We start from the raw sequence: 12,416 nt of genomic DNA on the forward strand, positions 1-12,416 counted from the left end.
TACTCACTGGTTCTCGTGAGCAAGTGTCTCCGGCGAGAGACCATGGCAGCTGAAAGAGGTACCGCGGTGGCGGCTGCATTCCGTGGATCAGGAGCGGGCCGACATGGATGGAGTCTCAGCCCAGGGCCAACCGGGCCAGTCCGCGCCATCCGCTTCCCCCGCAAACCGTGGACCTATTATTAACCGCAGACGTCGGGCGTGTCTTGCCCAGACATTCTCAGTGCGTACGTGCCGTCTGAGGCCGGAGCGGGCCACCGATGGTCCCGAAAGGCTAGCCCACCAGCGACGGCCGCTGCGCCAGCAGGCTACAGTCATGGTTCTGACTCCGGAGCCAGGCGGCTCTCCCTCTGGCGTACGGTAGCCGGCTGGTGCGCAACCGTTCCTGTGCCACTTCTGCGGGTCTCACACTCGAGCCCTCCGCATGGCGCCGCAACAACAGCAGCGCTTACCAAAATCCGGGACGCGACGTGCTACCACGAACAGGCCGTTTGGAGCTGCATTCAGCCTCGCGACGCTGGTTGGCGGGATGTGCGCCCGCTCCAAGCCGTGGCCAGCTTCGATGACGGTCGAGAAAGGGTCACGGCTGTGGGGAATCAGGGATCGTCCAAAATGGGTGTGAACCGGGGCCCGAGAATTGCGAGCTAGCACGCCGCGGGAGCACCAGATGATCACCTCACGACCCCCCCTTATCGCCTTCCTCGTCCGCGTCGCCCCAGTAAGGTTGTTCGCCTTGACACAGTGGCCCAGGATTTCCAGGCTGAACGCGTTGGAGTACAATTATTTCAGCCTGCGAGGGTGAAGGTGAGTGATCGCCGTTGGTCTTGGGTTGCAACTGCCGGCACCGTCCCCTTCTCGCTGAGACCGGCGATGACTCTGTGCCAAACGATTGCCCACACCACTCGACGATTGACCGGTGATAGCCAGGTAGCAGCCGAAACAGCTGCGCGCGCCGTCACCTCACCGACACAAACCTCGCAGCGATGTTCATCATCACACACCATTCCCGTCATGAGTTCCGAAAAATCCGAGATCTCGACCGGAAACCAACATGAAGATCCTGTATCCTGATGTCAACGTACGAAAGAGCCTGCAAGTCCAGGTATCATTGGCCCAGTCCCCACGCCCCCCCATTCTCGGGCCGCATTTCCTTTCTCATTGTCTGGGCCAGGCAGGAGTAGTACTAGTGCGGCTCGTCTTCGCCACTCCTCCCTCGGTCGCCCACCGCTGACCCTATATGGGTGTGGCGTCACGAGAACAGCCTTTACGAGCTTCGGCGCGGCAAGAGCCATGACCATGGCCAGACCGTCCGCGTGGGAGTGGCTTGGCCCGGGCGAGCAAGGCTGCCGCGGCGACCAAAGGCTGGTGTCTCTGACGCCCCAACCGCCAAGGCAGCATGGACCACACGTCCTCCGAAGACGCGTCCGTGCAGGACGGTGTGTCCCCCGGAGGCGTTCATGACGCCTTGAGCGCTGGCGATCATCTCCTCATCGCGGCGGCAGCAAGGCACCGCCCGAGCCCTTCGCGAGTCGGACTCAAACTCCGAAAGTAACTGGCGAATCGTGGGATGCGAGCGACGGCAGGTTTCCGAGTTGAGATCTGTAAGGGGCAACTCGTGAGGCGCTTGCTAGACCGTGGTGTGGCCTTCGTACCTTAAGCGCTTGTACCGCCTTCGTGGTCCCTGTGACCGGCTGTCTTCCCACAGCGTACGGGTCCTATACTTGTTCTCTCGAACCGGTAAGAGGGATGGCGAGTTTGTTTGCACTAACACCGGGCGCGTTCTTTGAGTCCCTCGTACGCTTGAGCCCCGGCAGTCGCTGGCTGGATTGATGGTCGCCATGTCTGTTCATACATGATGATCAGAACCGATCAAGTAAGGTGTGAGAAGACCAACATTTGAGTCCGAATGCGAACGCCGACTGGCTGACTTGTTGGCCCTCCGCAACGTGTTCCTCCTCCAATTACACGGGCTGATTCTGGCCGGGAGGTTGTCGTCCTGACGCAGCCGGAGTGCATCTTCCCGGGCGAGGACTGAGGCTAATTTCCAGACATTTGCAACGCAAATGAAGGAGAGACCGTTTCCGGGCTCGGTCTCTGGTGGCCAGCTTACACGGCATGGTCTCGTGGCTGTCATCCCCATGTCGTTGGGATCGCTTTCCGACCGAGGCTAGAGTCGCAGTCCCAGGGGCCTGTGACGCAATTGAAAAAGCACCGTTTCCAGGTTCGGCCGGTAGCGTGCCTATCCAGCATCCTCTGTCATACCTTTCTCGCTGTCTTACACTCTCCCTGGCGGTTGTCGTACCAAAGTAGCAAAGGGGTTATCACGGTTGCGATCAACCTCTTACTGCGAGACGTCTTCAGGCATGGAGGCATTTACGCCCTTGGTTGTCCGTGCCGACCATCCACGTAGGAAATCTCGGTGGCGACTGGGGTTTTGAAACTGCAGGTAAGGACGCTGTGCTCTCGCAGTACTGCCGGCCCCAACAAGAGACAAGCCATACATCCGGCTTAGACGTCTTTCGACGATCTCTCATAGCGTTGATTCGAAACGAACAGATTCCCTAAATAAGATGCTTTTGCGACAGAAAGAAAGAGGGTCAGGAGAAATCTCTTCCTGCGAGGTGCCGGGCCAACGTGGCCCATGTTGTCACTGCCGGAACGAAGCAGGAACAAAGAAGTGACGAGCCTTTTGCTACCTTCAACTCTGAAGGTGCACCTGCAAGCCCCAAGAAAGCCCCTCAAGAGACACGGAATGGCAGTGGACTGTTTCGAGCTGTATCGAGGCATTTCTCGTTCGCGAAAGGCTCGCTACCCGACCAGACCTCGCAACTCTGTCCGGGGGCATCGCTAATCAGCACATCTCAGGGCAACGCAGGCTAACACGCAACTCAAACACTTGTTTTCTCCTCTTATCACTCTTATTCATTCGGTTTTTCTTCGTCTCTTGTTCTTGTCAAGGTTATCGGCCGCAAATTCGGCCGGAGCGGTGCCGAGGCAAGTCGAGTCGAAGTCGGCGCGTACGATGATACTTGGACGGCATACAGTCAGCCGAAGCTGTTTGAAACGGTAAGTAGCTGGGCGATATAGGGCTGATGGCCTTTGGTGGCGTTGATTTTCATTTCAGGGGAGGTGCAGTGGAGGATTGATGTTTGCATCGGCGCGGCGCTGAACCAGTCTGACAGGAGAATTGAATCCCCACAATCAGAGAAAATCGGATTCCAAACAGCGTGCTGACGGCGCAGCAAGGTTAATCTCATGATGACAGTTCCGCAAGGGGTATTACCTGATTCCAAAGTATAATCCAGGCGGACTATGTTAGTGCTGGCCTTTGAGTTGTGCACGGTGGGCTGATGCTTTGACGCTCGAGATGAGCCATTGATGCTGGGTGATGGCCGAGTTCGGTTCCGACCAGACGCCGAAATGAGGCATTCCGACGAGAGAAGAGCGCCGGCACTCTCCTCAGAATTTTCTGTGCCAGGGATTTGAGAGCCATCAAAGAGAAGCAAGCGACTCGCCAAGAGGGCAACGCCGCAGCCAGCCCCTGACATGGCATCCACCGTCTCCCACCGGAGTTCCGACGGAGACGCCTGCTCGTATGATCGGCTTACCGCTTCGAGGCCCGCGATAGATGCCGCTGCATACTCCTGTGGACATAAGCGACGGTCTGAGCTCGCTTCAGGGAGCCCTGAATACTGCATACATCCTTCGTCCTCTCGCGCTAGGCTTCGCCCCATTGATCTTGGGTCGAGGCTGGTCAGGGGGTTCGTGCAATCCCTCGGTGCGGCAGTTTGAAGAATATCGTGAATACCTCGGGAATAGAGGCGAGTACTTTTGACGAAATGATCATCGCGACGCAGCTAATTCACTCAAGAGCCGGCGAGTCAGGAATCGGTGTGGTGATGGGGTAGATGCATCTGGATGCGCAAGAACAGGGGGATGTACGCACGTTCAGCGGCATCATCACACCCTCATCATTGACATGCCAACTCATTACCACGATCTTCTCCCCTTTGGTACTTTTTATTTGGTTGATACGAGACCATGGCTACCAAGTGGGTGTTTTGGATGCGCGTACGCGTACATCCAGGGAGGAGGTCCGCTGGACGGGTTGCATCAAGGGACTTGGCCGGGCCTAAGGGGAATACCTACGACACCGCGACCCGCCCATGACGCTTTTCAGGCCCTTGTTTCCGTAGGATAGTAATTTGGGAGCTGCGTCAGTTGTCGGCAGCTTCCCAACGCCAGAGGTGGGTACTCGATGTGCCCTGCAGGCCAAGTGTGATGGGAGAATGCTTCGGATTCCGCGACGGCAAAGCCGTCGGGAGATAGATCCACTACCAGGAGGAGTAATTTTACTATTGCCTTCGAGCTCGCCCAGCGCGCTTGCATTGAGGCCCGTGGAAATGTCTCGTTCAAGATGCACGCCCTCTAGGCCGGAACGGTTCAAGGCTCAAACCGAGGCGAGCCCTTTGCACAGCCGTTGCTGGACGATCAACGAACAAAACGGGCAATCCGCTGACTCGCAAGCAAAGGGCCCCGTAAGGCGTGCCAAGACGGCCGCGATGTCATGGGCCTGCCGCGTGCCATGCGGTCCCCCTCAACGGCTTCGGTTCGGCATGTTGCCCGGAACAAGACGAGCGCCATCTCATTCACCGCGGTGCCCCAGAATCCCAGATGGGGCAGTTGGAGCTGGCACGACGTTTGGAGCAGGCCAGCCCACAGGGCCGACCCGCTTCTTGACCCGACCAGTTTCCGGCAGGGCGAGCTGGGAGCCCCCCCAGTCCGACCCGCCGTCGAGAGTCAAGACGGGCTTAGTGCGGCGCCGGGCTTGCGTCGCCCTGGGGCCACGGATCTCTTGCACTCTTGCACAGCCTCACCCGCTGTCGTGGGTGGCACGCGCGGTCGCGTGGGGGACGGGTGAAGAAAGCCAAAGTCTAAGTCGTCGAAAGGGACCCGGGAGACAAATATAGCTAGCCCGCTGGGGAAGAACCACAAAGGGAACATGAGAACGCGCGGCAGCACTAACACCGTGGTGGTTGGTCCCCAGTCTCGCAGGGTGCAGCCGCCCAGCCGTCAACATCGGGTGCGGTCACAAATGCCAAGCTAACGACGACCACGGCCGGGGTCGCGTGGGAATCATTGGTTCCTCCGCCTGCGGGAGTGCGTCACGGCCCTGGATTTCTTGAACCCAACTTCGTATCCACACGCGGCGGCTTGCTTACCAGCCACTTGCGCCAGGACCTCACATGCGGCGGGGTGAGGAAGGGAGCGACGGGGTAACTAACAAAGGAGAATGCAGGGCCGTGCCTCAATATCGGAGCTCGTCCGGCGGGACTTGGGTAGGGTTTGGACAGAGCAGGCGTGTTGCTGCTTGGGCCACTCATATCCCCGAATGGGGCAAACGTTGCGGCTGAGAGGTGATGCACATTGCGATGCCGGTGTGTAGAAGGGGGAGGCGTCTCGCTTGTGCAAGTGCAGGTACGAGGGGCCGGAGGGCACGAGATTGAAGATGATGCAGATTTCCAGGGCTGTGTTGACTCGCCAGTTATGCAATCTCAAGCCGTATCGTACGTTCGACAGTGCGCGAATCAAGCAGACACAAGTACACCGTGCGTCCCCGTCATCCCAACCAACAACACGGAACTCCCACGCCCTGCTTTTGGAATCAGTGGTCGCCCTTGAACTGTGCCCCCGACTCGGCAGGAGCTTTCTTTCTCTTCTTGTTAGTTATGCTTTTGTTTGTTCTGCCCCCAGTTCCTCTCACCCCCGCCTCGCATCGGCGGGCAGACTTGCTGCCGTCCTTGATGAATAACGACTCGGCAACCCAACGAGAACATTAAACGGACTCACCATGGGCTCTTGCATGGGGGGCGTTTCGAAGAGAGCCGTCGTTGTTCTGATCATTCTTCTTCTTGCTTTTATTACTATTAAGCGTCTCAGTTCCGCAGACGACTTTGCTCTAGAGGGGCATTTGTCTGAGTCGATAAACATCCTCGACGCATGCAGCGTCGACACCTCCCACGCAGCCGCCGGGGCCATTTCACAACAGAACCCGATAATACCCAACATAATACATCAAGTATGGAGGTCGAACGATACCAGCACATACTCTACAGTTCTCGACGCATCCCGCGACAGCTGGGTGGCCATGTTCGAGCCTCTCAACTACACTGTCAAACTATGGACAGATGACGATATCGCCACACTGGTCAAGACCAAGTACTCGTGGCTACAGTCGACCTTCGAGGGCTACCCGCAAAACATCCAACGCGCGGACATTGCAAGGCTTCTCGTCGTCCACGCTGAGGGAGGCATCTACGCAGACCTCGATGTCTACCCGACGTCGAGCGAGCAAATACACTGTCTGCAGCAGCGCGGACTCCAAGCCATATTCGCGCCCACAGGTGGCACGGCAGGGCTGAGCAACCACTTCTTCATGGCCTCACGCGGGTCCGCCTTCCTGCAGTGGGCGCTCTACGAGGCCAAACGACGCGGCGGGGCGTCCTCGCGGCGCATCTTCCTACCGTACCTCCAGGTTTTCTGGTCCACGGGCCCCTTGATGCTGACTGCGGCCTTTCGCAAGTACGCCTGGTTGTACGGTACGCTGCGCCACGACCTGGGGCTGTTGGATGAGAGATATGTGCGTGTTGCGGTGCAACACGCTGCTGGGCGATCGTGGCACGGGTCGGACGGCCACGCCCTCAACTACATTGCAGATCATTTTCGGGCAGATCTGCTCATCATGGGCGCCGCATTTATGGTTACGTTGCTGGGCCTGCTGTACGTGGTGAGGAGGCATTGCGCAGGGGCGCGGCGATAACCGCCTACTACCGGTCATTACGTGGGACGAGCATCAGCAAAGACGTATATTGACGCTCGCTGTTAGATCTAGGCTGCTTTGGCATGATTGATACCCTACTATTTGGTGCATACACGGTTGATAAGTACAAAGCAAGGCTGTTAAGAATACAACATGAAGTAATACCAGACATCTACGCAGCGCGGAAAGGGGCCAACCACGTCTGCTCTCCTCTAACGCACGAAGAGCGCGAAATAATGCGACGACTTGTGCGATGAGCTGTCGGGCGTGACCGAGGTAGTCACATCTCTCGTCCCACCAAGCAATGTAGATGGATTAGGCACGGCGGTCCATGTGATTATTCGCCCGGTTGTCACCCATCCCGACCAGGGACTCGGCTTAGGTTTCCGCTCTCAACCGCCTCTACTAAGACACTCTACGTTGCCTTATTTATTTTGGTCTGATATGCTCCATGACTGGACCATCCTATTGATAGTGCTCGAGGCGTTACTTGCTGCTCAAGGGCAGTCGGCACTGGGTTGCCGGAATACCAGCGTTGGACATCGCGAGTTGCAAGTCGGATCGCCCAATATCTCATTGTCAATGGACACTGCCTAGTGGTGGTCTCCGTGGCTACGTTATTTTGGGCATCGGAACTCTACAGGCATTGCTCTGGCGGCCACAGCGAAGCAACATATGGATTCTATGACGTCCTCCCATACGCAGCTGTGGCACTGCTCCTCGTGGGATTGGGAGCCAGGTGTTGATGAGCTGACATTTCCGGCCCGATGCTGGGACTCGCTGCTCAGCCTTTAACCCACGGTCCGGCTTCACGATCCTTTCCCATTCTTCCTGGTCTGTTCCGGCATTATACAAGCGGCACTTCCTTCAGCAACTCCCGGGCAAATACATCGCTGACTCTGACATTTCTGGACTAGATACGGGCATTTGCAAGCCATGTAGCGCGGAGAGGAACCATATGCTGACTAGCTTTGCTTATCTGTACTTTCCTGGTTCTGTGCCGATGCTGTCATTGTTCAATGTATCACAAATGGGCGGCCATCGGTTCCCAACCACGCTACATCTTAGGATTGGTTTCCTGCCTTGACGAGTCTTTCGGTGCACCTGATGCTGTCGAAGTGTAAATCCTGACCCCAGGAATATTTCCCCCGCTCAAGTTTGCACGAATGGAGCGTCTTCAACCATATCGCTAGGGCCTGCGGGGTCCATCCCTCATCCTTGGCCTGCCCGTAGACGTTCCTCAACAGCCGCGTGCCAATGTGCGTAGCAAGCTCATGCCACTGCTTGCTTTCAATCCTTGGTGGTGGTGGTGGAGCCTGTTCGCTATTTTGTTAGCCAGATGGTCATGGTTCATCCAGAGCTGGTGGTTACGACCAGTGACGTACTGCCACAAATTTGGTGGTGCTTCGAGACTCAACGGTGCGTCCAGGCACGGTCTGCACAGTGGCGAGACTTGACCCAACGGCAAGAAAGCCAGCACAGACGCCAATTATAGAACCGAAAGCCTTCATGATTTTCCTGATTTGGTGGTGAACTTTGATTGTATTGCCACGGTAAAGTGTTATGTGCTGTTGGATTAGCCTCCGGGAGAAGCCATGGAGGCGACGCCACTGGTTCTTATAGAGGGCTGTCCGTCTTTTGCCCCAGTCTTAAGGCATCAAGTAGCATGGTGAAAGGTTTGGCGTGCGATATCATCTAACCGGTGCTCGCATAAAGCGTGGGCCTGACTAGCATGAAGAAATCGGGCAGGGCAGCGAGGATTGACCAGCTCCGCCAGCACCTCACTCCAGCCCTCTCCCTTTCGACCACTAACACTACGGCCGGTACAAGACAATACGATTCCGCTCAGCTGAAAACTATAGTATATGCCCCAGGTGGTTACGTTACATATAGAATCAATGATTCCGTGTCCATGTAGCATCCAAACTTGGCAGTCCCGGACTACAGCCGCATAAACATACACGCAGATGGATACGCAGCCCCATGCTCGCCCAACATACCTGCTGACCGCTAGTATGACGACAAGCTATCCGTAACCTAAGGTTGTGAACGGGTATCGAATATGTGCTTCGATTGTTACCTGGATCTAGCATCGCCCAGCTCACTGATCAGCCAATTTGATGGACCACACAGCCTGCATGTGATCACTATCTACGCCCAATGTCGAGTGGTTGGCCTAGAACCCCGGAGGACTTTTTTGCATTTGAGGCCATAGCAAGCTGCGTAATATCTACCGTGTATGAAGCCAACTGACCCTGGCTCCTTGGCTGGTCGGATTGTGCGTGTTGCTCATGCGCTCATGTCACGGGGGGCTGTCTTCAAACATCCCTGTGGGATGGATGCAGTTGAGAACATGACTATAGCAATATGGCTTTTACTGGCTTTTATTGTCAGACTAGCCCAATCATGAATTTGGCTGGTGAGTTCATGCTTTCCCGCGCAAATGTGAGATTTCACGAATGCGACTGGAGGCGTCTGAGCTCACCGCCTAAACATTGCAAGTCGTGAGAAGAGTTGGGGCATGAGACTCTCAGTTTAAGGCCTTGATGGCAGTCCAAGCGACGCCTTTGAACAATGCTCCATCGTTCCACGCAAGGCCGGTATTGGCAACCAGGTTGCCTCAACATGAACTCCAGCCGCTGGAGTGTCCAACCCTCGGCACGGCCCTGGCTAGCATTGGGCTGCCCCAATGCGAAGTACACGTAGCATCCCTGACCTACATCGTCAGCCAGACAAACTTGCGCAGTGCAAGAGAACTTTCGAAGCCAAAGCTCCACTCGGCGCCAGCAAGGTGCGCGGCGAGGCCCAGATACCTCTTGAGCTCACTATCTAGACCACGAGTAATAAAGCGTGCAGGGCGATTCAAGCGAAAATAGGCGCGCTTTGCACAGGATTCATTTTGAACGCGCCAGTTTGCGCAGGTTGAAAATGCATGACTGGCTGCGGAGCATTCATGTTCTCCGGCACTACTCATCCTTTCGTCATCGCTCGACTGCCCAGCATCCAAGACATGCAAATAGATTGTACTACAAAGGTGTCTCATGACCATTAGTCAGCGTAATCGGGGAACTTCTCCCTCAAAGCGCGCTGTATGTCTCGATGGCACTCCTCCTTATTGTACTGCTCCAGATTTGGCCAACCGTGTAGGCGATAGATACTTTGCACCATAGCCAACATCGCAGATCTCTCGTCGTCTTTACAAGGATATATATCTTCCACCTTGTGGGAGTTTATCGGAACAAAGTGAAGTTGCCGATAATGGTCTTCAGGACCTCAAAACAATCGGGAATACTCCAGCATGCCCCGTCGCTGCGCCAGTCGACCTCGCCTTCTGCCGCATAATCCTCTGGATTGTCAAGGATTTGTTCCCTTGCAGTGTCTTCCTGAAGCTCACCCTGACATCCGACCCCGTAGACGACGCCCAGTTCTGTGTCAAGCAAGCATCACTGGCTCACCTTCTGTAAGGCCCACAACAGTAGATGGCACGTTTTGGTAGTTGGCGATGCCCTCCGCATCAACCTTCCAGTCCTCGTCTCCTTGTTGTACACCGCATTTGCCGACCCAAGTCCAGTCCAAGAATGTGCTATAGGGGGCACTCTGGATCTCCGTATTGACTCGTCTATAGGGTATGTGACGGAGTAACTCGATTACGTCGTTTGACTTGCCCAATCCTCGTAGGCTTGCTGCTGTGATTGTCGGCCAGCCGTCTGGAGGAGGCCAGATGAAGGCCGACTCGTCAGCATACATTTTTATGAGGAAGTTATAGTAGTCGTGGATCAAGGCGATGCATTCGCCCTGCGAGTATTTGACGTCTCGGAGCCAAGGCATTTTGATGGCCTATATGGCGTTCAAGGGTGAAAGGGGAAAGGCGAGGAATCCTAGTAAATCATTGTAAAGATTGCTTAAATGTCGCTGCGCCGGGAAAACAGTCCACCTGAAGGAAAACATGAGTACTGTTCCGTTATGGCCTGCTCCCTAATTTTCGAGAATTGCCGCAAAGCGCAAATGGATGGGTCCAGGTAAATGTCGATTAGGTAAGAGAACGTTACACGCAAGGATCCAATGTTGCCACGGGGTGCCGCGCCGTCTTGCAGGCGTGGGTACCCGTGCTTGTATCAGCTTACATGCTGGCTATCGACGCCATACAGCCGACATCAAAATCGTACCGTATCCGCTGTACTAGAAGCCTCACTAGAAGCCTCGGTTAAGAGCGTTGCATTGTGATCTTGTTTCTGTAGTCGCTGCACGAGGTCGAACAAAGTGAACCGACGTTGAATGGAGTGGCGGCAGGATGAATCGGGACCCGTGGCTCACAAGCATTCACAAGCATCGTGATATCTACCTTTTTACTCTCTCGGAACTACGGATATGGCCATGCCAAGGCCTGCTTTAGCGTCGCAACAATCACACATAGGATGCCGCGACTGAAGCCGGTCTGTGTGCCTGCGGCAATGTTGATGGCGAGGTGGAGCTCTACTCATAAGTACAGCTCAGTCTTTTCCATATTTGGCCGCTGAACGACTGTACATATAAGCACAGCTCACTCGCCGCCTATTTGTAGGCGCTTATACCTACTGCTCTTCGTAACGGGACTAAAAGCATAAGCGATGGTTAACCAACCAACAACTACTTCGTAGACAAACACCAATCGGGCTTCATTCCTGTTCATCTATATGAGTGGTGCAGCTCACTATGGGCGGGCAGTGCGTCCCTTTTTACGATCCACGGCACAGCGCTACCACCCCGGGCCTCACAGCTGCTTCCAAAGCACCCGGCACCCGGAGTGATCGACCACCCCGGGCCCGTGACCCGCCCGGCCCGCTCTTTCGGCCGTGAGCAGGGTGCTCCGCCTGCCCCACTCGGCGCCGGCCGGGCGTACCGGGGATGCGATGGGGCGGTGCGGCGTGATTGGCCATGAGTCTGCATGATCCAGAATGACTCATTTTGGCTCATGCTCGCTCACTCTGAGCAGCACGGCTCGGGACAGTGTCAACAGCCCAAGTCGTGCACAGTGTTTGGGGTCCGCTCTCTTCTCGAGGTCTGCTCCAGCCCTTCGGCCCGGCTGCGACCCGCCTGGTAGACGCAAAGCGGAGGGGCCCGAGGCGGGCGGGACCACAGCCTCAACGGAGCCCAGTTCCAACGCCGACTATACATTGCAAGGTACGAGACTCCTCGTTTGAACAAGTCGGGAGGTCGCTGCCTCTTTATCCTACTCGCGGCAGGCCAAGTCCGAACCAAATGCGCGCCATCGGGCACTGTCCCGTGTTGCCCACTCCGGACATGGTTGAGTGGTCCGTCCCTGAAGGATGCTTGTAAGCCCCATGGGGAAGACCACAGCGACATCACCATGATTCATCCTCGCTCACTCTGGCGATGCCATACTGAGATAGTGAAGGCAAGCATGCCATCCTGCGGCCCCCTGTCCTTCAACTCCGCAGACCCAATATTCGCGGCCTTTTGCTCGGGTCCGTGAAGCGTGGGTAGCGGTACGTGATGACGAAAGGAGCAATGATGACGGACGTCTCGTGAAAACGGGCCGGGATATGTGCTTGAATGCGGGCGACGTGATTGCCGGCAAATGTCAACGGTCGAGTGGACG

General features: G+C 56.1%; 1 protein-coding gene across 1 annotated transcript; it reads left to right on the top strand.

Annotated features, from left to right (window-relative positions):
- Positions 1–6,145: 6,145 nt before the first annotated feature.
- Positions 6,146–6,817, top strand: PLICBS_003921 (uncharacterized protein; the record flags this gene model as incomplete). The annotated part of the gene is made up of 1 exon (XM_018327962.2): positions 6,146–6,817. One exon carries the CDS (start codon positions 6,146–6,148, stop codon positions 6,815–6,817), a length of 672 nt encoding a protein of 223 aa, XP_018173480.2.
- Positions 6,818–12,416: the final 5,599 nt, after the last annotated feature.

Source organism: Purpureocillium lilacinum (assembly GCF_023168085.1).
Source record: "Purpureocillium lilacinum CBS 284.36 DNA, scaffold_3, whole genome shotgun sequence".
Taxonomy (NCBI): Eukaryota; Fungi; Ascomycota; class Sordariomycetes; order Hypocreales; family Ophiocordycipitaceae; genus Purpureocillium; species Purpureocillium lilacinum.